Below are 26968 nucleotides of genomic sequence, written 5' to 3' on the forward strand. Positions count from 1 at the left end.
AGAGAGTTGCAGCCCATCGGGGGAAGCTTGATAAAGATGCACCATTGACTCCCGCCCCCCCCACACCAACTCAGGGGACACTTCCTACCAATGCTTTTAGGGAAATCCAATTAGATGATTAATTACAGTTGGATGTGCTGCTGACAGCCACTGCGGAAAAAGAAATACATTTAAAAAAAAAACACACAGACACTTGCTTCTTCCCCCCAACACTCCTCTCTCTCTTTCTCTCAGAAGTCTGGAAAGCGAGAGTGTTTCTTAGTATTTGTTTTATTATTAGTAGTAGTCGTAGTATCACAGTTTCTGTCTGTCTCTGGTGTCAGAATCTCCTAGATGAAGTTGATGGAACTGAATGTGAATGTGAATAAGAGGAGTTTGGACACATTGTAGCAGCCCCTGAATTATGTCCTCTCCGTACAGCTCCTGCTATTAAACACAGATGTTATTAAGTTATTCGGTCTCACGTTGCCCGGGATGTCCCGATTGTGACACGTAGTGAAATAAGGCAACAGGCTGAAATAAGGAGTCCACGGCTTTTCATAAGAGTCCACGTTCACACCGAAGGCTGTCCACAGTCCTTGGAATTGCGGTCTTTACTGTGCAGAGAACTGACCTTGATGTGAGTCAGAACACACACAAACCCAAGTGTCTCTCTCATGACCCTAAGCTGATGTGGTAGGTTTTTTTTTCGATACCTTAGCTCCATCTAGTGTTAATCAAGCAAATAACACAGGGAAACTTCGCTCAGCTTCAGTAGCAGGTAAAGCAAAGTACGTTTTTGAACTGACTGTTGCCAGTACAGGCAGTTTTATCTACAATTGCTGCCAAATTAGCCCACGTTCTCTACTGCACATCAACGGCAATTGGAGAGTTTTCGGTCCAGTGGACACAATGAATAGGATGTTGCCAACAGGTGCTTAAAAACAAGTCAAATCACCATACCTTGTGTTATTATAGTGCTTCTCTTCTTGAGGGATTGCAGAGAGGTAGAAGGAGACTCGATTCATTCGCCCTCTTCTGCAGACGTTCAGGGGGTTGAACTATAAGTAAGTAAGTAAGACCAGTTCAGCCCACAAAATAAACATGGTGCAACACCTAACTCCTATTGGCCTGAAGAGACAGTTTTCCTGGGGAGGATGGCCTGGTTTCTCATAACACTCCTTTTTTCTTGGGGTGGGGAGTTCTTGAGGAAAATCTCGTTTAGACATGTTAGTGCCATCTAGTGTCAATCAGCTCCACAGAGCACCACCGTCTGTGTCAGTATGTTACTCAGGAGCGGTTACTGAACGGATGTTGCATTTTTTTGACAGGGTGAAGCCCAGATGGCCCAGAGATCGTTACGTTTGTGGAGCAGCAGCGATAGGTAGAAGAATCATGACATGATATCGCTGGCTGAGGAAACACAAAGAGTGTGAGGCTCTGAACACGGCCGTGGGGCCAAAAGCTAACCATCTTGGCAAGACACGGGTGATTTTCAAAGCATTTCTTCTACAGACAAAGGGCAACTAACAGATAAACAGAATACATTCTTTAAAAAACAAAAAAGGACTTCAAAGAAAGTTTCAAAGCCCCAAAGCAGAAATGTTTTAACACACTACCTTTAAAGGGTTCAGACAAACACAATACTGGGCTCAGTTGTGTTGTGATCCTGTCTTACGTTTTGATTATTAGCCTATCACTCATCTAACTCTAGTATCTGATCCAATTATCTCATACTGCGCTGGGAATTGGGATTTACAGAGCGAAACCCAGGGTCTGGGGAATTGGGGATTTTGGTGAGGTTGGACGTAACCATATGTCATTATATTGCCCATCTGCCAAGGAGAGAGACAGGAAAGAAAGCCGTCTGTCTCTGCAGAGCATGGTTTGAAGAAGTTGGTGAATAAACAATTAACTGTATATATGTGAGAGAGAGAGAGAGAGAGAGAGAGAGAGAGAGAGAGAGAGAGAGAGAGAGAGAGATCACAGGGCAATGATTTTGGGTGTTCGCCTGGATATATTTGACCTTTCACAATTATTTGAAAGTGTCAATGGGTTTTGTTAAAAGTATGAATCACTCATATTGTATTTCAGTTACAACGATACGTAAGTTTTCCCTGGTTGATGTCGAAGTTATGGAGATTGTATTTTGAGTTTTACGCACCGCTGAAAAGGCATATCGCACTTAACAGCAAAAGCCCATCCGTGTCTTTATAACAACGACCAAAAATGTGTTAATAAGTAACAATTACAAATACATAAATGGACGAACCTCCCCTCGCATCGCCTGCAGGGAGTCACAGTAATATGATAGCGGTCAGTCAGGGCTCAGATGGCGGTGTCGTAGGCCGCTTTCAAGGGTCCACTCCAGCTGACTGGCCGACCATCTGTTCATTGCCAGGCCTGCTCCAGCGCGCAAACACACACGGAGTTGCAGGTGGGAGCCGGGGGGACGTGTGCACCTCTGATGTCCTACTGAAAATACAATGCACAAGGTAAGCGCAAACATACACCACAATTCAAATTAACACGTGCAAATAGTCTATACACATGTGCAGGTATCAACACACTCGGTTGTTATTCAGTCTTTGCACAGTTCGCTTTCTTACCGGGTCTTTATTTCTCGTTTAAAGTTTCTTCAAGTGTCCGTTTTTTTCTCCCACTGCATCAGCATTTAGCTGAGGTTTTACTACGTTGAATTGTTTGGTGTGTAGCTAGTTTTCAACAGCGTTTGCGGTTTTAAAAGCCATATGTTTTTTGCTACCCCCCCCCCCCCCATGTATTCGTGTTATCGGGACTTGTGTATGGGCTAGAATAAATTTACCCGGGGTTCGGGGTGCCGCTGGGGATTGCGTCCTTTAACACAAAGTAGATAGATAGATAAATACATAAATAAAGGCTCTTTTGTTGTTGTTTGTCTTTTAAAACAATTCAAGCAACACGAGTAGTTGTAAAATTGTGCAGTACAAGCAATTCAGTGCAACACGCAGCATGAAATCGAGCATTTCTTCTTAAAACGCAGTGATTTAGTTCAGTTTTTCTTTTTGGAAAACCGTGTTAATTATTATATATATATTTTTTAATTCATTTAAAGTGAGCTGTGTCAGTCAAATCTGCAGCGGAGGAGAAACAGCCTCATCCGTTTTGAATCAAGGTAACCCCCTCTGTCTGTCTCTGATCTCCCCCCCCCCCCCATGCTCACCTCTCTTCTGTAATGCTTTAGAAATAGAAATAAGACTGGCTTCATTAAGCAGTTTGACCAGACGCCAGGGTGTGGAAGCTGCAGGCTCCTGTGGACAACCCCTAGCACAGAGAGATCTGTGTAAAACAGCCCCACATCAGAAGCCCAATATGCCCACAAGTGTAGGGGTACAGGTGACTGTGTGTAATACCTTCATGTCCTCCTCTATCCATGCCATGGCCTGTGGTTTCAGCCCTGCTCCTCAACAGCCATGGCACCCCAGGACCACTTCATCCTGCTCCTGGTCATTATGGTCACCATGATCCTCCTGCTGATTGGAGTCATCCTAGCTGTCCTGTACTACTGCAGGTAAGCCCCGGCACTGAAGAAAATACCAGTCCAGGCAGGACTAATCAACGCACTACTCTCGTTCCCCGGAGGACTTGGGGACAGTCGATTACCCAGGTCGATTGCTGCCCAGCCGGAAAATAAATTGACACAGGGCGTGCATGGAGGGAATAAGTATCGTAGCTCAGGTTCTGATTCATGACGGTCATCTAATTGGGCTTCTGTCGCCAGTCTTTTGGGTGCTTTTTCTCTCCGTCGGGATGTGGAGAGTGGCATGTTGTAAAACCGCCAGTTTTTCAGTAAAAAAAAAAATGGCAGTTATTGGATTTCTATTGACTTCTGTCTGCGAATAGCATTTGAAATCAGGCCCTGTGGTTTTTCTTGAGGCAACTCGCATGATTGTACAAAAATAATATACTTACAAGTCGTACAGTGGCTTAATATGGAGAAAATGAATGTGTGGTGCAGGACTGTAATAGTACTCTGTGATCCGAGTTAAAGATCAATTCAATATGATGTGCTGTACCACGTGATCCATATAGTTTTTCATACCTACAGACGTGAGTGGTATGTGGATGCACACCAATTATACTGAGAGAAAAACATTTTCAATCTTGCCATCATTAGCAGGTTTAAAATGGAGCTTTTGTCTGTATAGACGTGGGTAGCTGTGCAGGCCCCATTAAGCTTCGATCTCAAAAGGGCTGTCGCTGACTGAATGGTCTGTGCTTTTGTGCCGCAGAGGGATCCGCCTGAAACGGAAGCGGGAGAAGCTGTCGGCCGCACGGCCCCCGGCCTACAAAGACCAGACCACCTCCACCAGCAACCTCAGCACCATCCTCAGGACGCCCACTGTGGCGCACAGCCACCTGACCCAGGCCACTTTTGTGGATGGCGATGGGTGTCGGAGCCACGGGGAGAGCCACCTGGCCACCTGTAATTCTGCCACCCTGACGAGGAACAGCCAGGGCTCCTGCAGCCTCAGCCTGGCGCACTACGATCAGGGCCACAGCCAGGACTGCAGCCGCTTTCTGGATCCGGCCGCCTCCAAGATGACGCCCTTGGGCCGCTGGAGGGCCGAGTACGAGCAGAGTCTGATGAGTGGCGTGCGGAGGATGGACGGCTCCACCGGGACGCCGGGGAGCAGTGCCCTGGCCCTGGAGAAGCCGTCTCGCTCGTTTGCTGGGGTGCAGCAGGACCGCCTGAGCTCCTCGGTGCGGAGTGGCGCTAGCCCCAAAGTGCTGCCCGTCCCCCTAGAGTCTCCCGTCGTCCTGGAAGTGTCCCACAGCAGGGCCAACAAGACGGCCAGCCTGCCCAGGGACTTGAGCTACTGCAGCGCCAGAGGAGGGTCCAGGAGCCTGCTGCTTCGGCCTGGGGAGAGGGAGAAGGGGAATTCCCTGCACGGAAGCAGCTTGAATCAGGAGAGCTCGGGGGGAGGACACTCCGTGAAGGCTGAGCACTCCACGTTCTGTGGGCTGCTAGAGTCCAGCTCGGTCCCCAGCACCCTGTCCAGGCTCGAGGCAGCGGCCAGCAAGGTGGAAGGGGGAGGCCAGGTGCTGTCGGAGCAGTCGCTGCTGGAGAGAGCCAGGGCCAGCTGCCTGTTCCAGCCCCGGGCCTGGTTCATCTCGTGGGGCAACACGGCGAAGCCTGGTCCGGTGCAGCATGACGAGAACAGAGGCAGTGTGGATTCGGGGGTGGACGTGTTCGAGAACAAGGCTCTGACCCAAGTACCTGGGCACAGGGGCTCCAGAGGGGCGCGAGTGGGGCGGCCCCTGTGGAAAGGCCCCCTAGAGCAGCAGCCTGGCTCCACTGCCCAGGACGCCCCCAAGATGGAAAGAGAAGTCCGGATCAGCCCCAGGGAGGCCGCTGTGAAGCTGGGCACTCCCCAGAGCGATGGCAAGAGGACCCCTTGGCAAAAGTGGGAAGAGAGGCCCCTCATTGCAATCAACTGAGCTTTACCAAGCGCTTGATCTCAGCCAGGGTTGTCCGTGTAAGAGCAGGACATGTTCTGCCAATCAAAAGACTGTAAATGCTAGAGGAAACGGGTTGAAAGACTATTCTGGGACTGTTCTATCAGTTCATGTTTTTGTTTCTTTTTAAAGTCTGCCAAGAAACCCAACCTGAGTGTGAGGTGAACCCCAAAGAGAGAGAGAGAGTCGCACCATAAAAACACATTTGAAATATTAACAGTACCTCAGAAGCACAGCTGAGATCTTGCGGTCCAGAAGAGTCTTTTGTTCTGTCAAACTGTATCCTTAGAATGACTTTCACCTTCAGTCCGTATCGGCACTGAATAGATAAATGGCTGACTTCCAAGGTTTATAGAGTGAACGTCTGCAGCACGGTGCAACTCCAGCTCTGCAAGCTGGCCTGGCTGCACCTTGAGCTCTCAATTCCCTCCCTGATTTAATCACTGGATCAATTGGAAATGAGATTTATTTTTTGTATTATTTTTTTAGCGTCCAATGTTGTGTGCAACTCGTGGCCTAACAGATAACCTTGACTGTAAGTGGCACACGAACCTCTCAAGACGGGCAAACAAACACAGTTGATCAGAGAAGGTCAGTTAACTCACATAAAATGTCTAAGAGGAGCCAAAGCTAAAACTCTAAGGTATTCTTTGACAACCTCCATCTGAAGAAAGACAATTTCAGTCAGTAAAGTCAGTATTTTTGTATAATAAGGATGTGATGGAGAAACTTAAGTTTATAGATTCATTCTATTTGTACTATTTATTTGTTCATGTTCTAATTACACTCCTGTTCAGTGTCGGTGTTTTTTGTATTTTAATAAAGGCATTTTATATGTATATATCCTTCTTTGATCTGTGACCTGCTCTGTACAATATGCTGATTGGCACTGTGGCCCAACACCAGTGTGTTCTGGGAAGGGATGTACATTGAAGAAACTTTTTAAATACATTTATTTAAAAAAAATAGACATTTGCACACTATATTTGAGGCTTTAAAAATGCCCAGTCTAATTAACACTTCTACACAGTCCGAACCTAGAAGCTTTTCATGTTTGATGCTTGGGTGGCAGTTCTCTTAATGCAGATTAGCAGTAACTGTACAGTAATAAAAACAGTATAAAAAACATATCCTGCCTAACCTTTGAGGAACATAGAAGGCTTTTAAAAAATATAGTGGCAGGATTTTTTCCTCAAGAAACTGGGCAGCCAATATCTGTATACAATTCATTATTTGCATATATTTATATATTGTGACACAAAGAAAACAACATATGTACATCAGAAACAGTGGCAACTTCTACAGCACACAACAGGTGTACAGCTGAGAGTTTCTGACAAAGAAGGGAAATTGGACGCAAATCATAAATAAATCAAACACTCTCTGCATTTTCCATAGCATTACATCAGGGGTTTTCAAACCGGTCCTGGAGTACACCCTGCCCTGCTGGTTTTTGTTCCAACCTAGGTCTTAATTACTTAATTGAATGGTATATTGCTTTGTTAGGGCAATTAAGGGTTCAATTAAGCAATTTAGACCTCAGTTGGAACAAAAACCAGCAGGGCAGGGTGTACTCCAGGACCGGTTTGAAAACCACTGCATTACATTAACGTTAAGTCCTGATGCTCGTTGAATACTGCGATTCCTCTTCATCAGCCAAGGAGCTCCTGGATTATTAATACACGAAACTCCCAGGAGGATCAGAAGTGACAATACCAGAAGTCAAAAATTCACAATGTATTTCGCTGGGTGTAAATCCACCCTTGGGCTTCATCAATACTGCCTTCCTTTTGATACATGACCACAGAAACATCTGGGCCAGCGGGGGCCAGCCCTGTTCCTGGAGGGCCACAATCCAGCAGCTTTTCCAGCTATCTCGGAATCCTTTATCAGGGGCTACCTCCAACACATTTTGACTGATTAAAGCCAACAGTTGGCTCAATTAAGCACTTAAAGATTTGGATCAATCAAAACCCAAAGAAGGCACGCTGTGGCTCTTTGAGACCAGGGTTGCCCAGCCCTGATTGAGGCCAGTTCCCCTCTCAGTGCAGTTTCTACTGCCGTCTTCCACACGTCTGCGCTCTCCCATCATACAAACATCCAGCTTCTCTCGGCGCTCTACACGACCCACAAACACAGGCTGCTGTTGTGCGTGGGTTTGTGCTGCGTATATGTCTTCATGTCAAGGCTGCCGATTCAATTATAGCTGGGATCTGTATAATTTAGTATAATTCTGTATAATAAGACTTCAATTTTAGGCACTTAAATGGGATTTAAATTCCCCTGGGTGTGACGTACAATAGAACAAAGTTTCAGCAACCACATTAAAGTTATATAGGTTGCATAATACATAAAAGAAATCCTTGGCCATACAGTGTGCTAGACATAACATTACAATTTCAAAGCTCTCTATGTTCTACATTTCTTTATATTTTAAGCTGGTGTCATATGGGAATAAGAGGGACGTACAGATTCAAGCTTTTTCTGTGGAAACTGTGGAGCATAAAATGTGTTTTGTATTGGCATATCCCATCACACTGTAGAACGCCGGCTGCACATTTTCACAACTGTGCCTTTCTGTCGTCCTCCAGGGACCTGCTGGCGTCTCCTGTTAGGAGAGATCAGTCTTGACAAACCGGAGAGTTGGGTTTCGAATACCTGTAGGAAATACTGCAAGAGACACAGAGCAAGTGAGCACAGGGCTGCTACAAATCATCGATACGTCAGTGCTGATGTTTGTTCATTCAATGGACTTTGTTGACAAGACCCGTTGAGCTGCCTGTGCTGGACTCAAAGTGGTCCAGTGTAAAAGTGCTATAAATATATATACATGTATAAAGGCTTGTTCTGAACCAGCGCTGAAGACTGTGGATCCATCCTTCAGATGTTAAATCAGGCTCTTTGTAAGACTCTCTATTCCCACCTCTCTCTGGTCACTCAGGAAGATGAGAGCAGCTATTATTGAGTGTGTCTTATAAGACTGGCCTTTGAATCTGAAGCGGCACTCAGTTTGCATAATCGTGGCCGACTCATGGCCAAATCAAAAATAGCTATCTGTGGGAACTGACATCAGTGCCAGTTTTTGGTGCTAGTGTTCATTCACAGTGGGGTCCACCTTGTTGTTAGAGTCCCACTTTGGCCGGTGAAATAAATTACCCAGAACACCAAACAGTCATCCATGGTGCAGGAAAAAGTGAGGGGAAAACAAACATACAAAAATAAGCCCACTGGTCATTTTTAAGTGTTCAGTGTGAGGCTCGGACAGGCAGTCTTCAGGATGCAGGACTTGTTTCACACCCACTTCGCACATCAAGGCTAAACTGGTACAGCAAGGAGGTGAACCTGGGCTGAGGCCTGCGGCTGAAGGCTCCCACGAGGCCTGGTGGGGCGGCAGGCAGCAGGCAGGCAGGCCGGATTTCCTAACGCTCCAGGGCACGGGACAGCTGGGTCAGTCTGCGCTGGTTGTCGATCACCCTGAGGGTCTGGACGTACAGGCGGACACTGGTGGGGCTGCGGAGACTGACCGACTGCTCCGAATCTGACAGAGGGAGACAAGGGGAAACAGAGGGAGTTATCCAGGGCCGTTACATTACAGTCTCGTCAGGGGTGAACAACACTGGCTCTCGAGAGCTTACACTGCTGACCACTTCAGCCAGAATTTATTTTGAGATTCTTTGGCGAAAAAAACAAAACAAACAAATTGCACTGTAGCCTTCTAGGACCAGATGTAAACTACTTATGTGAACTTGTCCATTAAAATGATTTTGAAAAACATACAAGTCTTTTAAAAACTTCCAATTACTGCAGTGTTCTATAAAACCTGCTGGAATGTAGATCTCCGGCAGGGAGCTCTGAACCAGGATTGGTCTGATAGGACAAACCCCTGTGATTGGTCATAAAAGATGCCTTCATGTGATGGGCTGGTATTGTGGCTGTTGTGTCTATTTGGCAAGTTGCCCAGTGCATTTATGAATTGGGAAAATTAACAGGTAAATCAATGTACACATTAATTTGTGTAATGAAAGAGGCATTTAGAAAGTAATTTATGAAGTCAAAAATCCATTAAATTAGTGATTAATATTGACTCTTCTAATGATCTATAGAAAAGTGGAAGCTGGGAGAGGAAGGGGAGAGAGATGTGTATAATACAACAGCACCACTTACAGGTTGACACTCGCACTGCAGTCGTCTCCAGGAAGACCCGGTCAGTCAGGCCTTTTTGAGGGGAGGCAGGGACTGTGGGAGATGGACAAAGACCACTTCAGAGAATCACACTGGAGAGCAGCTCGCTTTCATACAAGCAGCAAGTAAAAAAATGTGTTTTACAATAACCAGTGGCTGATTATTCATAGGATAGCTCTAATGCCACCAGGTACTTTAGAATGAGATTCCCATACAGTCCAGCTCTGGGAAGTGAATCACACTGTGGCCCGTCAGCACAGCCACTCCTGGCAGCCGTATGGAGTAAAACAAGGCGGGCCGCCACTGTCAGCACATTCCCAGACTATACATGGGCAATACCTGGCACCTTTAAATCTAAGTCATTACATTGTTTCCATGGTATAAACCCACAGCTCGCACAGGTAATTTTCACTTCACAATACAGGGGCAAACAAAGACAGCTGGTCCTACCATATGGCTGGCTCCTGCACTCCCGCACAATCTTCACCGTCTTGGCAACCATACGCTGGCAAGGCAATACAATCAGACAATCAGTCTCTTTAGTCAGAGTCTTAAGTATTCACACCCTTCATTTGAAACCATGTTATTTCCTTTAGTAAGCATTGTTCAGTAAACTATACTCCTAAATCACTTCTATTCTTTTTATTTCCTTCCAGAGATTATAGAACACTATTACGTACAGAGAAAACTGTCAGGCCTCCCACCCGACTGAACAGAGGGTGTGTAAACCTTGGGAATGTCAGGATTTTCAATGGAGTCGGCTAACTGTAAAAATTGCAAATCAAGGAACAATATTTATGAAACCAAATGAAGCTTCAGCTTACATTGGAATCAAATTAAGGGTGTGAATACTTTCAACTACAACCGTATCCACAATCGCAATCATAGCAGCCAAGTCAGGTTGACAGAGGGGAAGTTTTCAGTCTTCATATGAAAGAGTGGCTTTCTATTAAACAATGGCATTCCAGACCCACTCTTCCACCACAATTCTTAAATCCACAGTTCACCTCACTGCTGCCGATCCCTGAAGTTTCCATAATCATCACCGTGCTTCACCATTCTCAAATACTGTCTTGAAAATACTTAGTCTGTACACTCACCATTTTCTCAAAGTTGACCAGGCCTTCAACATGGTTCTTATTGCCCTCGTGGATGAAGGTCATATCTGTTGAGGGTAACAAGCAGATAAGGAGAAACAACAGGTCTTCTAAGAGAGGAGTTGGAACTTTTAAGTTAGTTGGTATATATATGGGCAAAATTTCCACAGTGTATGGTGGCTTCTGCTGGCAAACTGGCAAAGATAGTATTTGATTGTATAATTTCTGATTCAGCTCCAAGTTAGAGAGTTAAACACGTATTGCACATATAGAGCAGTGGTGATGCTACTTCATGCTTCCCACTGCCAGTAGAGCAGACCTTAACATAATCAGTTGTGCATGAACAGTCAAATTCTCAGAAATCACAGGAGTTGCCGCTAGGGGGCGCCACACACAAGGTGATACTCGAGTCCTCCTCAGTCTGGGGCCCATCTTCACCACATGCTTTGAGAGCTGTGCACGAACACACTTACCTTTGAGTAGGAGAGGCATGAAGGGGATGTAGGGGGGGCTGAGCTTGGAGATGGCCAGTCTGTAGGCCCGGTGGTTGCGGGAGGGGTCCTGAGAGACACACAAAGATTTGCGATTAGCAGCAGCTGCTCCAAAACAAACTGCGCCCTGTGTGCTTGCCCATAACTTCCCAGAGTGCTCTGCTGGAATAAGCCTGTCGAGAACTACATTTTGAGCAATGCCAATTCTTCCTTAAGGTCTGCTCGTGCCAGAATGAATCCCTGGTGTGTCTTTTGGCAAGGACTGCAGGACACTCTAGTAGGTACACCCACAAGTTATGGGAAAGCATTTCACCGTAGCTTGTAAACAATCTCATTCTGACAGCCTAACAAAGACCTGTTTGGAAAAAAAGGCAACACTTCCTCTGCTGTGACGTATATAGACTATGTGCTTTTCCTGCTTTTCACCAATAAGAAAACACAACGTACCATTAGCCGCTCGTAAGAAGAGTAGATCCTCCTGGTCTTGTTTGAGAGTCTCTGAGAAAAATAATACAGGTCGAGGTAAGACTTGGCATTCTATACAATCCATGCCAGGTTTAAGCAACACCAAAGCGTCCCAGAGTAAATTAAAATTTAGCTCCTCTCTCCCTGCCCCTCAACCCTCTCACCTCCCAGGTCTTGGACAGCCTCTGCACAGCGCTGTTACTGAGCCCAAACATCACTGCGAAGAACGAATTTAGATTCTTCTGCTCCTTGAGGCTGAAATCAGGTAGAGGAGGGACATGGTTATAGTGAAGGTAAATTCACTTCAAAAGATCTGTTAGAAGGAGAGAGGGAGGGAATGAAGGAAGGGAAGGCTGACTCACACGCTGGCGATCTTGATGAATTTCTTCAGCAGCAGGGCGCGCTTGGCCAGGTCAGTGCACAGGCAGAGCTCAGTGACCACCCAGTACTGCACCTCATTGAACCGACGCACAAAACGCTCCAGGTTGGCAGTGGTGGCTCCTCGGAAATTCTGACGCCCGAATATGTAATAGATCAACTCCACCTGAGAGACAAACAGAGTGAGAAGAGCGACAGAGAGCAAGAGGCCATTACCATCACACTCTGGGACTCACTAGCTGTTGACACGCTGTTAATAAGTCACGACAGGAGAGAGAGTGTCATGACTTTAAATGCGTTCCAGTTGGATTACGATTTCTAGCGTTTAATCTGTATTCAAAACAAAAATCAACTCAACAAAATGTTAAGGGTCCACAGCAGGAGTTGTTAAATTAATACTGATCCAAAAACCTCTAGAAATTGCAATCCAGCTCCATCACTTAAAAAGCAAGCAGTCTACTCTACTGCACATAAACACAGACACTGATACAGTTATAGGTATATTGGATCTTTTAACGAAGGTATACATTTATTTTTTTATACCTCTGCCCAATATTTTTGTGTAAGCTAAATTTTTGTGTTTTAAAACCCAGTGTGAAAAGTAACATCTAAAAAGTCTGTCTGGTTATAAAGTATTACTGTATCTGCATTTGATTTACTCTGCTGTGATCTGTTTGGGATTTTTCCTCTCAAGGTCTGACAAACAATTTGCAGTGGAAAAGCAAAGCCAACCCAAACAAACAACTCCACAAGTCTACATTTCTCTCATTCATTAATTTATCCTCCCCCCCTTTGTGACAGGCCTGCCTCAATTTAAATGCCTTTTCACTTCCATTTATTGTTCAATCATACTAAAGTGAAAGCTGTTAACTGGCAGACAAACTGATTCAATTAAGATAATGCAGGAGGCAATTTCACAAATTTCAGATTGGTTCAAATGTCCCATTTTAAATAATGGGACCTGCGTAGTCCTGCCATTATTAATCTAATCACAATTGTAATGCTGTCGGAGATGGAATTCCTTTATTTTTTAAACGGTCCATCAAACACTGGGATCCAAGCCATATATTTTGGCCTGTACGAATACAATAGAATGTGAATGCAACACAATTAATTTAAGGAGGGAAATCTAACTCAAAGGACAAGCAAAGCAGTCCCAGATAAAAACTAAGAACAGGTGACATAGGCAGGTTTGAAAACAAAACAAACTAGTTAGCAGGGATGACACAGAAGAGTCAACAATGGGCACATCCATCACAAATGCTTTGATAAGCGCAAGAAATATTTGGACAGGATGGTCTGATACAGACAGGTGATCTTATCCTCTCTGGTGCCAGCATGACAGTCACCTGTTTCGCAATGCTGCTCACCTCATGCATGGCACCAAACAGCTCCCAGTCATGGTCGCTGAGCTGGCAGGCCATGTCCTTAGAGCTCATCTGCTCCAGCATGTCCATGGTGCCCTGGTCCGGCCCCTGCTGTTCTGCCAGAGGAGTCTGTGAATGACAAACACCCTTGGATTAGCCCCTCAGGGTCCAGAGCACCTGTAACCTCTAACACCCAGAACAAACCCTGATACTGCAGTCCACAGAGAAACGCCAGAAAATCACCTTTGAGTGTTTGACGCCTCTGCCTCCAACAGTGTTGTGCAGAAAAACACCATCCATATTCAAATGATTCGTATCACTGTGGCCAAACACAATGTTGTTGACATAACACAGAGCACACACAAACACAAACACAGTAGGTTATGTGTAGCTTGGCCTTGGCCTTCTTACAGGGCCAGTCACAGTTGCTCATACAGAAGGCTGATATTTATACCATGGTTTACAGAGCTCGGGTTGGGAAAAACTCCGCTATTTACTTTTTTTGAGGGAGAGTGGTGCTCGTATGAATATGGCGTTAGTGACACTTTAGGCCCCTGAACTGAGCTCACCAGAGTTGTTAGGAATCATGGGAAACCTACCAGCTGATCCATTTGGCTCAAGGTACAGAGGAACAGCCTCTCGTTGACCCCCAGGGATGTTAAGACAGCAGTGGTGTCCAGTTTGAGCTGCGCCCGCTCTGAAACGCACAACAGAAATATTTGGAAGCATTGACCAGTCTGGCCCAGCTCCCATACTGGGGTCCTCAGAAGGAACCCATGGGGCCCCGGAGAAAAACCTGGCAATGTGTCATCCAATCAGATCAACGTTCATCAACTTGCAGAAAAAACAATTAATTGTAATCAAGATCAGGAGAATCTGTCTCAGGATATTGGCATTTTTAGATGTATGAAGTAATGCTCACGAGATAAAGAGCTGCCATAAATTCTCCACGACCCACGCACATTTTTATCTGAACTAACATGTGACCCTGGGAATGAAACTTGATTCTTCCAACACCAAAACATTCTGATCTATCTGAAGGAAGCTCCTACCTCCAGAGGAGTTCATTTTGACCAAGACATGGTCTCCCCCTGGCTTGACCAGCGAAGACATCAGGTCCTGCACAGAGGCGTCCACTGGGAACATCAGGGACACCGAGGTGTGTTCAGGACGAAAGATCTCATATAACACTGGACACAGCAGGGAGAAAGTCTGGGGTCAGTAACTGCGTATCACAAGAACAGCAGGGCAACGTTGTGACAAACACAGAGCCTGTTGCCGCTGTGACAAGTGCCCCACAGAATTGTGGGTTCAAGTGCACCAGTAAGGGCAACCTCACCTTTATCCTGCGCTCTGATTGGCTGGCACTTCCCCGCACATTCCTCCACAGTGGAGAACCAGTCGAACTGGTTGTTAACCTGATGGAAGAGAGCATATATAATTGTTAAGATTATTTTTGATTTATCTGTCAGGGAGGGGACAGACAGCTGGCATAAAAAACATTTTATGGGTACTTCAAAACTGAGCAATGTGAATTTTCAATGACATAACAATAGAATACAAAATCCCTCTTTAGTTTTAAAAGGGCAGAATCAAACACAAATGTTCAAATGCTACGGATCAGATTCGGTCTGGGATGTGCTGTTCAAGCGATCTAAACTGGTCTCGGTCCAGATGGTCAGGATTCAGACCTGGGGTCACTGGCCGGTAACAATCCATCATGTTTTCCACGCAGAACCATTTATCTGTGTCGACATTCAGCACTCTTGACCTTAACCTCTCCGGTGCTTACAAACCGTTCCAGCGGCCGTCACACGCTGCTGGAGAGGTCAGGCTCGCTTATCCGATCTCTCTTTATCTGAAAGCCTGTATAGATAGGATGATTGAGTGGTGCAGCTTTACCTTGGTCTGCAGAACGCTACTGTAGCCGTTTTCCAGCCTACAAAGGAAACAAAAAAGCAACACTCAGGCGCAATGCTGGAAACCTATATAGATGCTATATAAAATAAAGTGATTTATTACTATTATCACCATTGTTATTATTATAATAAACTGCTTAGCATAAAGTGAATCCATTATGTTTTAGTGTCAATTCATGTGGTCTCAGCATACTGTTTAGTCAACTACTCCTACAATTTCCCCATTTCAGTTGCAGTGATTCTTACGTCTCAGTCTCTTCCATTATTATTCCTAGTTTACCATGTTATACAGACACCAGACACTACAGACGACGCTTCCTCTGCACTATTCCTGTACTGCCGTCTCCTTCTCCTCCCCAAGGCGTGTTCTGCACCACTGCCTCTCAACAAAGCGAAGCATGTTGTCAATCAGATAACCCTCCACAGAGATGACAGTCTGTGACAGGGCTCAGGTCTGTGTGTCTGTCTGACAGTCGGTCACTCACACTTTGGTTTTCCTCCGGTCTTGTAGCTGTTCCCTCAGCATGCTGGTCAGACGCGAGTCCCCCAGCACTGCCCCCTTTAGGCTCTGGGAAGGGATGACAAGGGTGGACAACAGAGCTGATCAGAAGAACTATCAGGAGTAAAACAAATGTGAGTTTCTCCCACGTATACCTTATCTAGTCTGACTTTTCTATTTATTTTTTTAATATCTTTGAAGAAACGGCTGAAAGTTTGGTCAGGAGTACTAAAATAAAAAAAATAAAAAAAGCTGCCAAGAAGGAACAGCCGATTGCCATATTCATATCGACTGGAAAAATGAATTGAGCACAAACTGCAACATTCATGAGAGATTAGTTTCCCAGAGAAGTCGGCGCCAGGGCTGTGGCCCCCCAGAGACGCTCTCTGGTCCTTGTGCTTGGCAGTGCTGTTGTTCTGCCCACTGTCCTCTGCCCTCTTACCTCCAGGAACTCGACCGCAGTGGCGTCTTGCTTCAGCTGCTGCCCGTAGAGCGCCACCCACTGGCCGACCAGGCGGATGATCTTCTGCTTCTTGTTGAGCGAGTAGGCTGCCTTCTCCAGCTCGGACCCTTCCGACGGCTCGGCGTGGAAAGTGCACGGAGGGTTAAGGAACACAAAGCACGTGACACCCAGCTGCTTTTGTATGTAACGCAATCATTGATAAACTCCTAGCTTTTGTGTGTGGCTTTATGTAGTTTGTAATTGGCGTGTTCTTTGCTTAAGAGAGTTACTCTAAACAGTCCACTACAGTTGCCAGGCTATTTGTTGTGCAGTAGAGTGCTAAATAAAATTAAGTGTTACTGTATATTTTTTATCAGAGCTGAATATGCAACAGTCCTGAATTTCAAAGACTGTAATTTATTGTGGGAGAGCTTGTGTGTGTACCACTCCCACCTGGCCTACCTAAACACTTAACTGCCTGAATAGAGTCCAGTGGCCTTAATTATTATTTCCAGGCATTAAAAACAAAATAATAATAAAAAAATGCTGGGAACTAAACTCTCCCTTCCAAGTCCAACAATCCTCCTTGATGAAAGAATGTGAATCTCCAAGGAAAACTGATTACCAACACCAACAAACACACAGATTGCATACTTTTTGGATGGGTTCTTCAAAAGAAAAACAAACAAACAAAAAGTATATATATGTATATTGTACATCAATCCTTCTGGGGTGCACGTCAGGGTCTCGGGCAGGATATTGGTGCTGCAGGGCTGAGCAGAGCTGCGACGAGGGCATGAACACACAGTGGGTCAGCAGGAAGTCAGTAACACAGGAATCTGGGGAAAAGGACACAGTCCACTCTTAGTGCCATGGGGGGCTCTTGCCATGAGGGTGGCGGATGGGGTACTACACTGTATGACATCACACTGAAGAACAGTATGGTACATCCTAACAAGCCTATTTTCCATGGCCGGCATACTGTAAGCAACCTGGAAATTAATTAGACAGGCAGTTGGCCCACGGTGGAAAATCTGCCCCTGCATCACCATACCTTTAGAAATACAGAGCGAAAAGGTCAGGGATGCAAGAGTCTATTCAGTCACAGCGGACAGGAGTTATATTCTTGTCTCGGGACACTTCACCGGACACTAATGAGCCCGTGAGGTCAGCTGAGTTTTCCCCCTTGCGCCAATCAAGATGTGCTGTGATGTGCTCGATCTGAGTAACCCAGGTGCTGGCCAGGAGTTTATCAGGTGTGCGAGAGAGCTATAATGCCCCTTTTCACCTGCACATCCGACCCGACCCTGAACCAGGCCTGAACCTAGCCAAGCTGGCCTGGAGCGGGTAGGGTGTTTATCCACTGCACGACCCGAGCTGAGGTCAATGATGACATAAGCTTACCAATTTCAAAAGCAACATGCAAATGTTTGGAATAATCCTTGTGACCATGGTTTAAATTGAAATTAAAAAGCTATAAGATTTTACTGTAATAAATAGATCTATTGAGAGAGGCGAGAGAACAAGTATAAAAAAAAAGTTAAATGACATTCAAGGTTAAAGATCTAATTTACAGATGAAGGGCTATCACTCAGATTTTCTTTTTACCAGTATATAGATAGCAGTTGTAGTGTAAGTATTTAACATGTATTTTATTAATATATTAAGTATTTGTAATGTATTTAAACCTAGTAATAGGGTAGACTGACACTATCTGATAAGTTCAGTTAACTCCTCCCCCTGGCCCTGCACGGCTCCGGGCCAGTACTATTCACGGCCTGGTTCAGGGTTGGCACAACACAATTGCCAGTGGGTAATGTGCCGCACCGCGGCAGCCTGGTTCTGGCTCAGGTCGGTTATGCTAGTGGAAAAGGGGTATAACTGACTAGGAGGAGGCGGAACACGGTGCTCTCTCTGCCTCCAGTCCCTGTCCCAGGGTCTACCTGCAGGCTCGTTGCAGTTAGAGTCCAGTCGCACTGCCTCCAGCAGGTGCTCCAAGATTTTCTCAGGGGTCCCGGAGATCACAGTATACCTGAGGGCAGAGGGAGAGAGATATCAGTATTATTGACCTCATTAGATATCATATAGCTAAGTTTATATTGCAATCTCGCAGAGACCGAGTGAGAAAGAGCCATATTATATACCTGAGAGAACCGATACAGCTAATTACATACTGTCGGCTTAGAGCGACAGAGAGAGAGAGCAATATTATACACCTAATAGATATTAAACCGCTAATTACACATTCTAGGCCCAGAGAGACAGACAAAGAGAGAGCAAGATTATATACCGAGTAGATATTATACAGATAATTACAGATTGTCAGCTCAGACACAGAGTGAGAGTGTGGGATTGTGTCAGTGAGGCCAGATAACGGATCACAATAATTGTTCCAATAGGATCAACTGTAACCCAACAGGCAGACCGTCTGCAGGGAGGCACCAATAAAACCCATTTGACAAACATTAAGCTCATTCGGTCTCTTCTAGAAACTTACAAATTAAACACTTTAAGAATTTGGTGGGGTATATATAACTCAAAAGGAGGGGTATTTTTTATACTTTTAGCTCTCTGATTGGCTGTGTACACACAAAAGGGTGTTATTTTGCATATGGGTGATACATAAGCTTTCCCTGATTGGGTATGTCTCCAGAAAGGGGTTGGGCCTCAGCATTTAACAGTATGACGGGGTTTCCTGATTGGCTGTGCATAAGGAAATTGAATGGTGCATCTTTACTTGTTGCCATTTCCCGAGCCTCCCTGATTGGCCGGCTCGTTGCCCGAGCTCTTCTCCAGCACGAGCACCACCTTTCCATGCTCCTCCAGGCGCACCGTATTGGCCTCCACATCCTGGAAGGAGCACAGACACACAACAACTGAGAATTAGTTTGTTACTGTAGCTAGCAAAGGCGGCTAAATGGGACAGGGCGGGCCTTGGCTGGGCTGACCTTGAGGATGCGGATGAAGTCCTGCTTGTCCACCCGCAGGAAGTGGCAGTTGTCCTCGCGCAAGATGATGGTGGCGGCCCGCGGGGCGTCATTGACCAGAGCCAGCTGACCAAAATCGTCCCCCTCGTGAAGTGTGGTGACCAAGCCCTGCTCCCAGCACACCGACCACAGGGAGAGAGGAAGACAGGGTCAGGTGCGGGTCCCCAGGGGGGTGTACAGACCAGGCTCTGATTTTACAAACACTCCTGTGGGAAATTCCCCAAAGGACACCAACTGAACTGGAGTGGGTGCATCATGGGACAGTGTCACGTGAATTCTGGGATACGTGCACATTATTAATAATTTTTTTAGCTCCATCCCTGCTAATTGTAACACCAACCCTTCCCACTACAGTTAAGCACATACTGAAAAGAACATGCATTCCCCAAGATCTGATGACCGTGAGCATAAACCTGATCTTTTTGGCACTGAGGTAGGGGAGTGATGGGAGGGTGTTTGCAAGTGTGTTTTCTCATCCTGCACTGGGTCGTCACGCACCTTGCCAAGTGTGATCACGTTGACAGAGCCCCTCCAGATGATGTACCAGGATGTCCCTTTGTCTCCCTGGCTGAACACTGCAGAAGGAAGCAAGGGAGGCGTCAGAAACAGGCCATGTTTTCAGCATTGTTTTTTATTTATTTTGGGGAGTTTCAGAGCACAAACAGAAAAAGTCACACTTACACACAGTTCCTGCTTTTGAATGGGACTCGAACACCAGCACTGCAGCCAGCTCCCTCCGCACCTCAAACACAACACAGAGAAGTCACTCTCCTGGTAGAAACACTTCACTCAGTGCAGCGTATCACAGACATCAGGCCTGAGTCTCACCTATGCCAGCTAGTCTAAATCACACTCACACAGTACAGAATATATAACATGCCCATTCTGCACACCAGGCACGCACACCAGCCTACAGATTGACTGAAGCAGCGTCAATCTATGATTCTTTGATGGGCCTGCGATGGTGATGAAGACGACCGCAAATGGCACCAGAAAAAGAAGCTGCCGTCCTCATTACAGAGTGTCCAGGGGGGACAGTAATGAAAGCAGAGGTCTTACCGAGTTGGACAGGTGAGCCACAGCCTTGACGTGAAGCAGCTCCTCAAAGATCACCTCCAGGTCCTCAGCACTCCTCTGGTTAGGCCTGGAGACACAGACAGAAACACAAGCACACAGAGCAGATCAAAGCTCTGCCTTGGACTAATGCAGTCTTCTCATGTGAAGCACTGGGTCAAGGCCAGTTTATATATATATATATATATATATATATATACACACACACACACACATACATACACAGTTGGATCCATAAATATTTGGACAGTGACACAATTGTCATAATTTTGGCTCTGTACACCACCACAATGGATTTGAAAGGAAACAATCAATATGTTCTGTACAATCATCTTCAATTTGAGGGTAGTTACATCCAAACTGGGCGAACGGTGAAGGAATTACACACATTTTTATATGTGGTCCCCCCAATTTTAGTGGCTCAAAAGTATTTGGACAATCTAACATAATCATTAATTGTGAGTTTCAATACTTGGTTGCAAATCCTTTGCAGTCAATGACTGCCTGAAGTCTGGAACCCATAGACATCACCAGATGCTGGGTTTCTTCCCTGGTGGTGCTCTGCCAGCTGTACTGCAGCTGTCTTTAGTTCCTGTTTGTTCTTGGGACATTTTGCCTCCAGTTTTGCCTTCAACAAGTGAAATGCATGCTCAATTGGATTCAGGTCAGGTGATTGACTTGGCCATTGCAGAACATTCCACTTCTTCGCCTTAAAAAAGCGTTGCTTTCACAGTATGCTTCGTGTCATTATCCATCTACACTGTGAAGCGCCGTTCAATGAGTTTTTAAGCATTTGGCTGAATCTGAGCAGATAATATAGCCTTAAACACGTCAGAATTCATCCTGCTGCTTTTGTCAGCAGTCACATCATCAATAATACATCAAGCCATACATGCCCATTCCATAACACTACCTCCACCTTGCTTCACAGATGAGGTGGTATGTTTCAGATCATGAGCAGTTCCTTCCCTTCTCCATACTCTTCTCTTTCCATCATTCTGGTATAAGTTGATATTTGTCTCATCTGTCCATAGGATGTTGTTCCAGAACTGTACATGGCTCTTTAGATGTTTTCCTGTTTCCTGTTTACATCTTGTGGTAAACAGTGGCAAACTCTTGGGAAGGGGTTTCTCTTCACCAGAGAAAGAATTATTCTGTCATCACCCACAGTTGTTTTCCGTGGTCTTCCGGGCCTTTTGGTGTTCCTGAGCTCACCTGTGTGTTCTTTCTTTTTAAGAATGTACCAAATAGTTGATTTGAAGTCAAAACTGAAGGCAAAACTCCCCAAGAACAAGCAGGAACTAAAGACAGCGGCAGTACAGCTGGCAGAGCATCACCAGGGAAGAAACCCAGCATCTGGTGATGTCTATGGGTTCCAGACTTCAGGCAGTCATTGACTGCAAAGGATTTGCAACCAAGTATTGAAACACAAATTCATTCATTATTTGAGTCTGTCCAACTACTTTTGAGCCCCTAAAATTGGGGGAACCACATATAAAAATTGGTGTAAATCCTACACTGTTCACCCAATTTGGATGTAACTACCCTCAAATTAAAGATGAAAGTCTACACTTAAAGCACATCTTGATTGTTTCTTTTCAAATCCATTGTGGTGGCGTACAGATCCAAAATTATGACAATTGTGTCACTGTCCAAATATTTATGGACCTAACTGTGTGTGTATATACACCGATCAGCCATAAGATTAAGACCACCATTATGACCATTATGAATATTGTGTAGGTCCCCCTTTTGCCACCAAAACTGCTCTGACCCGTCGAGGCATGGACTCCACTAGACCTCTGAAGGTGTGCCGTGGTATCTGGCACCAAGACGTTAGCAGCAGATCCTTTAAGTCCTGTAAGTTGCGAGGTGGGGCCTCCATGGATCGGACTTGTTTGTCCAGTACATCCCACAGATGCTCAATTGGATTGAGATCTGGGGAATTCAACATCTTGAACTCATGATTCATCAGACCAGGCCACCTTCTTCCATTGCTCCATGGTCCAGTTCTGATGCTCACTTGCCCATTGTAGGCACTTTCGGCAGTGGACAGGGGTCAGCATGGGCACCCTGACTGGTCTGCGGCTATGCAGCCCCACACGCAACAAACTGCGATGCACTGTGTGTTCTGACACCTTTCTATCAGAACCAGCATTAACTTTTTTAGCAATTTGAGCTACAGTAGCTCGTCTGTTGGATCCGACCACACGGGCCAGCCTTCGCTCCCCACGTGCATCAATGAGCCTTGGCCGCCCATGACCCTGTCGCCAGTTCACCGCTTTTCCTTCCTTGGACCACTTTTGATAGGTACTGACCACTGCAGACCGGGAACACCCCACAGAAGCTGCAGTTTTGGAGATTCTCTGACCCAGTCGTCTAGCCATCACAATTTGGCCCTTGTCAAAGTCGCTCAGATCCTTACGCTGCCCATTTTTCCTGCTTCTAACACATCAACTTTGAGGACAAAATGTTCGCTTGCTGCCTAATATATCCCACCCACTGACAGGTGCCATGAAATGAGATTATCAGTGTTATTCACTTCACCTGTCAGTGGTCATAATGTTATGTCTGATTGGTGTATATATATATGTTTATTCTTGTAATAAAACAAAACTGAGTACCAGAGAAAAGCAGGCTTTTATTATGTTAAAGTGAAGTCAAATGAAAAGTGCATCACACTATAATAGGTCTACATTACTCTACACTATACCAGGTCTCCTCATGTGTCAGATATAAATGGTTCACTGTCTGTAATGCCCTCTGATCACTAAGAGCAGAGAGGGTGATACCTTGGGAAATTAAGTTATATTTTAGTGGGTTTCTTATAGCTAGGCTCTGAATGTTTGATAGTTAGTATCCTGTGGTCCGAATGACTGGCATTGCACTGGCAGTGGCACTCACGGTTTGCGCAGAATCATGGTCAGAAGGGCATCAGGCCCCATCTGGCTCAACAGCGAAAGAGCCTCCTGAAGCTCCTCCTCTGAGTCCTTCTCATTGGCAGTGTGGTCCACTCCAAACTCCGCCTCCAGGAACCGGTAGAACTGTGCGTCTTTGTCCTGGAAATTTAATTCTTGCTTTGCTGGAACAAAAGGAGAGATACCGGGATGAAGAAGTAACCAATTGTGGGCAAACAGGCCTGGTGGTCCATATGCTGATTCAGCCCATTTGATTATTTGGTTGAGGGCCAGGGATTAATTGGAAGGCCCATAGATTGTATGACTTACTGAACACTTCACTTCTTACCGTGAACAAGAAACCCTTCATCCACCAAGACCTGCCACATCCCCACGGCCTGGCTCCGCGATTGGACAAAGCCATTTAGCTTGATCAGCCAATCCACGAGCTCCTTCCCTGTGGTGCAATGCCTGTCATACGGACACAGAGGAGAGTTAACAGGACTCTTACTTTACATGTGAAACCACTAAAATTAAACCGTGCTGCTTAATTTCTTCCCATCAGAAATTCAAACCAAGACCCACTGGGTGAGCGGTCACTGTGCCACAAGAAAATACATCGACCCTTTACATGAGCTTTTAAACCTTGCCAATAGTGTGTCAATTAAAAAACAATCCTTTTCATACATGGAAACATTTTAATTAATCTTACTGCTGATTGTTAAACTGATTGTTAAACTAGCTTGTGGAGGGAAAAAGCATTAAAAAGTTTTGATTAATCATAATATAAACAAAACAGGCTTTGCCTTCCACTGTAGGCAAACCACCCACATACGGCCACGTGTCAAAAAGATAGTCCGGCTGCCCACAGTGGAAAGGCTGAGCCCTTTCTTTTGGTACCTGTAGGTCTTGAGGTGGTGCTTCCTGTCCCTGATCAGTCCAGGGCTGCGGTCCATTAAGGCACTGTACAGCACCCTCCCTGCTTTCAGCACACGCTGGGACAAAAACTGTGAAAGAGAGACACCGAGAGTCAGAGGGAGAGGAGGGAGGTGGGCAAGAGACGTGGTGGGAAAAAATGTTTAACATATACCACATATATAGATTTATATATTATTTATATATTATTCACACGTGCACGCGCACACACGGTTAAAAGTTTTAGAACACCTCCATTTTTCCATTTTTTATTTACGCAGTTTAATGTCTCAATATACTCTGAAATGACAAATAAACAGTTGAAGATAAAAAAGATATAATGGAATCGTTTTGTTTAACAAAATGTAACCCCTTAAGCTGGCAAACCCCTCTGGTACCCTTAAAAGGGCACCAATCCCATGTGCTTCTCTTTAATCCCAAGTGTACTCTTCACTGTTGCGTTGCCAAGTGTTTGGTATCCCATGAGAGCTGAGACTCTCAGCTTTCTAAGGATGTAAAGCATTCACTGATGTGAAATTTGTTTTTTATACCCCACTGCATTTACAACCCCCCCTCCCCCGCCTCATTCTGAAATATGGGGGTGGGGGAATACTTGGTCTGAGTAGGAATACAAAATATCAGAAAATATTGAAAAGTATTACATATTCTGGAACCAGACAGTCTTCTGATCAAAACAAGAACATCCACGTTTTGGTAGAAGCAACACAGACCCATGGAGAGCCCAAAATGTCAAGATGGAAAACTCTTGTTTACAGTGTACTAATACACAACGATTTTACATAATTGGATCTGAACATCAAATAGCAAAACAAAACAAAACAGGCCTATTTGCAAAGAAATCCAATCAAAACGGAGTGATCTGTCACCATTTGAATGAGACCCCCCCCCCACCCCCAGGAGCAGACTGCACGTTTACCCCCCGGGCTCTGAATGATGGCGGGCTACACAGAAACTGTAAATCAGATGTGTTTGAGAATGAAACACACTGGTAGCCAAGAGAATAAGCTTTCAAACGATGTGCGCATTGTAGGAATACAGTGTCTTCTATGCACAGGAGCTGTGCGTAACACTGCCAAATAATGCTTAAGAGGGTGTAGTAACTCTGAAATGTACATTATTTTTCAGTTTTTGGTAGCCTAGAGACAGAAAGATAAAAAGAGAGAGTGCTGCTGCCATTGGACACACCAACAGGGGTGGTCTGCCAGAATTACGTTAAGATCCCACACAGTATGATGCACACACACGCCAGCAGGGATAAAGGAATACTCTGACAACAATGACAGAGCACTACAAATGCTACCATGGCCAAGACGTTGCTATCATGCCCTAATGATGCAGCAGGTGTGGGATGAGTGCGTTGTGGATGTGGCGTGTGACAGCGTAATGGTAACTGGCACTGGGCAGACATTCTGGAAGTCTTACACCAACATCTACACACATTCCCTCCCTCAAGCTCTCAAAACCGGGGGCTGATATTTGTTGCTTGTTTTCGTTGGGTTTGTGGAGAGCTTAAGGATCCTGACATCCTAAAACAAGATCGGTTGTTTTGAGACACAAAATCTTCACTCCATTAGGATTATCTAATGCCAGACTCTGGAATTCAAACACAAACCACTACCACACTAACTACAGTGTTAAAAGCAAACCCCTGCCTCTCTCGCTCCCCCCCTCTCTAACTTTTACTGTCTGCTGGGTGCCTGCAGGTCCAGGCTGCGTCTTGTGATTTTGCAAGTGAGTCACAGGCTTGTTTATTTGAGGTTTTTCTGGGACTGTATTTGTCCAAGGTGGTAGTCTTGGGACTCTGACTGAAAAACACAAATATGGCTCGAGTGTATGCCCAGTGTGCTTTTAATGTATTTTTTCCCAGGCTCCCCCAGCCATTGACCATACTCCTCTCCCACACTTCAAACCCACTCTTGCAGCCCTGACAGAGCAAATGGATTGCTTACAGGAATTCCTATAATACTTGTTGACCTAAAATGATGGAAAACTTCAGAGAAGAAAAAAATTAGTTTTCATGGCAAATCATTGCATAAATATGAAGTGACGTATTTTAATGGGTCTAAGTATTTTTCTGATGGGGATGGAGGAAGGTATGTTTGTTTTTTGTTGTTGTTTCTTGGGCTTTCCAAGAAACGTTACGTAAGTCTCGGCAGGATTTGACCAAAATGTTGTGCGTACCCAGAGAGACCTCTTCCCAGACAGACAGGGTGGGCACTGGATTACAATCCGTTCTCAGAATCTCTCCCCTGGCTTCCCCAGAGTCTGCCCCTGGCTTCACCCTGTTGTTGGAGATGGATGCTGCCAGCCAGGGGTCAGGGGGTTGTCTACAGTCCTTAGGGAAGGCTTGGGGCTGCTTTCTCACAAGACCCCGGGCGTCTGCAGCCTGTGAACAAACCTATTGGCATCTTACATACCCCATCACTCAAAAAACAAACAAGGGGGCTCAGGCAATTTATTATTCATTGTTGTTTTACTCGGACGCCTTCAAGCACTGCATAGCGCACAACCTGATTTTGCCATGTACCTCCTGTTCCTGGAATGATTTGATTCGTGATTTGTGTTAGTTTCTTCTCCGGTTGAACAGATACAAAATTAACCTGACTTTTCCAACTTTCTCTCTATCTGGTGCTTTCCATAGGAGTCTCCTGTTGCAATTGTATCTATATACAGTACTGTGCAAAAGGTTTAGGTAGGTGTGAAGAAATGCTGTAAAGTAAGAATGCTTTCAAAAATAGACATATTATAGATTATGT

General features: G+C 45.4%; 2 protein-coding genes across 3 annotated transcripts in view; one reads left to right on the top strand and one right to left on the bottom strand.

The window, feature by feature from the left end:
• The first annotated feature begins 2330 nt into the window (after positions 1 to 2330).
• Positions 2331 to 6352, top strand: LOC136752750 (protein FAM171B-like). Of its 2 annotated transcripts, XM_066708319.1 has the most exons (4): positions 2334 to 2474; positions 3074 to 3133; positions 3414 to 3529; positions 4251 to 6351. In XM_066708319.1, the coding sequence occupies exons 3-4, from the start codon at positions 3432 to 3434 to the stop codon at positions 5458 to 5460; spliced, it is 1308 nt and encodes a 435-aa protein (XP_066564416.1). In that variant the 5' UTR covers positions 2334 to 2474; positions 3074 to 3133; positions 3414 to 3431; the 3' UTR covers positions 5461 to 6351. The 2 variants fall into 2 exon arrangements, with proteins under 2 accessions (XP_066564415.1, XP_066564416.1); XM_066708318.1 differs by lacking the exon at positions 3074 to 3133 and having other exon boundaries at positions 2331 to 2474; positions 4251 to 6352.
• A 587-nt stretch (positions 6353 to 6939) lies between these two features.
• rapgef3 (Rap guanine nucleotide exchange factor (GEF) 3) overlaps positions 6940 to 26968 on the bottom strand; it is a 36740-nt gene continuing 16711 nt past the window's right edge. Inside the window, exons 3-27 of the mRNA XM_066708320.1 lie at positions 24177 to 24283; positions 23626 to 23747; positions 23284 to 23461; positions 20365 to 20449; positions 19987 to 20047; positions 19804 to 19880; positions 19267 to 19413; positions 19056 to 19168; positions 18262 to 18350; positions 17079 to 17157; positions 16319 to 16469; positions 15863 to 15945; positions 15361 to 15397; positions 14798 to 14876; positions 14511 to 14648; positions 14058 to 14155; positions 13462 to 13587; positions 12076 to 12257; positions 11878 to 11968; positions 11696 to 11746; positions 11231 to 11318; positions 10761 to 10825; positions 10111 to 10165; positions 9643 to 9714; positions 6940 to 9016 (exon numbers count right to left, since the gene is read on the bottom strand). Coding sequence (XP_066564417.1) covers positions 8898 to 9016; positions 9643 to 9714; positions 10111 to 10165; positions 10761 to 10825; positions 11231 to 11318; positions 11696 to 11746; positions 11878 to 11968; positions 12076 to 12257; positions 13462 to 13587; positions 14058 to 14155; positions 14511 to 14648; positions 14798 to 14876; positions 15361 to 15397; positions 15863 to 15945; positions 16319 to 16469; positions 17079 to 17157; positions 18262 to 18350; positions 19056 to 19168; positions 19267 to 19413; positions 19804 to 19880; positions 19987 to 20047; positions 20365 to 20449; positions 23284 to 23461; positions 23626 to 23747; positions 24177 to 24283 — 2493 coding nt within the window. The 3' untranslated portion in view covers positions 6940 to 8897. The remainder of the gene's footprint in view (positions 9017 to 9642; positions 9715 to 10110; positions 10166 to 10760; positions 10826 to 11230; positions 11319 to 11695; positions 11747 to 11877; positions 11969 to 12075; positions 12258 to 13461; positions 13588 to 14057; positions 14156 to 14510; positions 14649 to 14797; positions 14877 to 15360; positions 15398 to 15862; positions 15946 to 16318; positions 16470 to 17078; positions 17158 to 18261; positions 18351 to 19055; positions 19169 to 19266; positions 19414 to 19803; positions 19881 to 19986; positions 20048 to 20364; positions 20450 to 23283; positions 23462 to 23625; positions 23748 to 24176; positions 24284 to 26968) is intronic.

The sequence above is a fragment of the Amia ocellicauda genome, chromosome 7, assembly GCF_036373705.1.
Source record: "Amia ocellicauda isolate fAmiCal2 chromosome 7, fAmiCal2.hap1, whole genome shotgun sequence".
In the NCBI taxonomy this organism is placed as follows: domain Eukaryota; kingdom Metazoa; phylum Chordata; class Actinopteri; order Amiiformes; family Amiidae; genus Amia; species Amia ocellicauda.

What these genes read in the sequence shown, in the direction of transcription:
- LOC136752750 (XM_066708318.1), top strand. An exon ending in GCTGTCCTGTACTACTGCAG is followed by an intron (nt 3,530 to 4,250) that starts GTAAGCCCCGGC and finishes TTTGTGCCGCAG; the next exon opens with AGGGATCCGCCTGAAACGGA.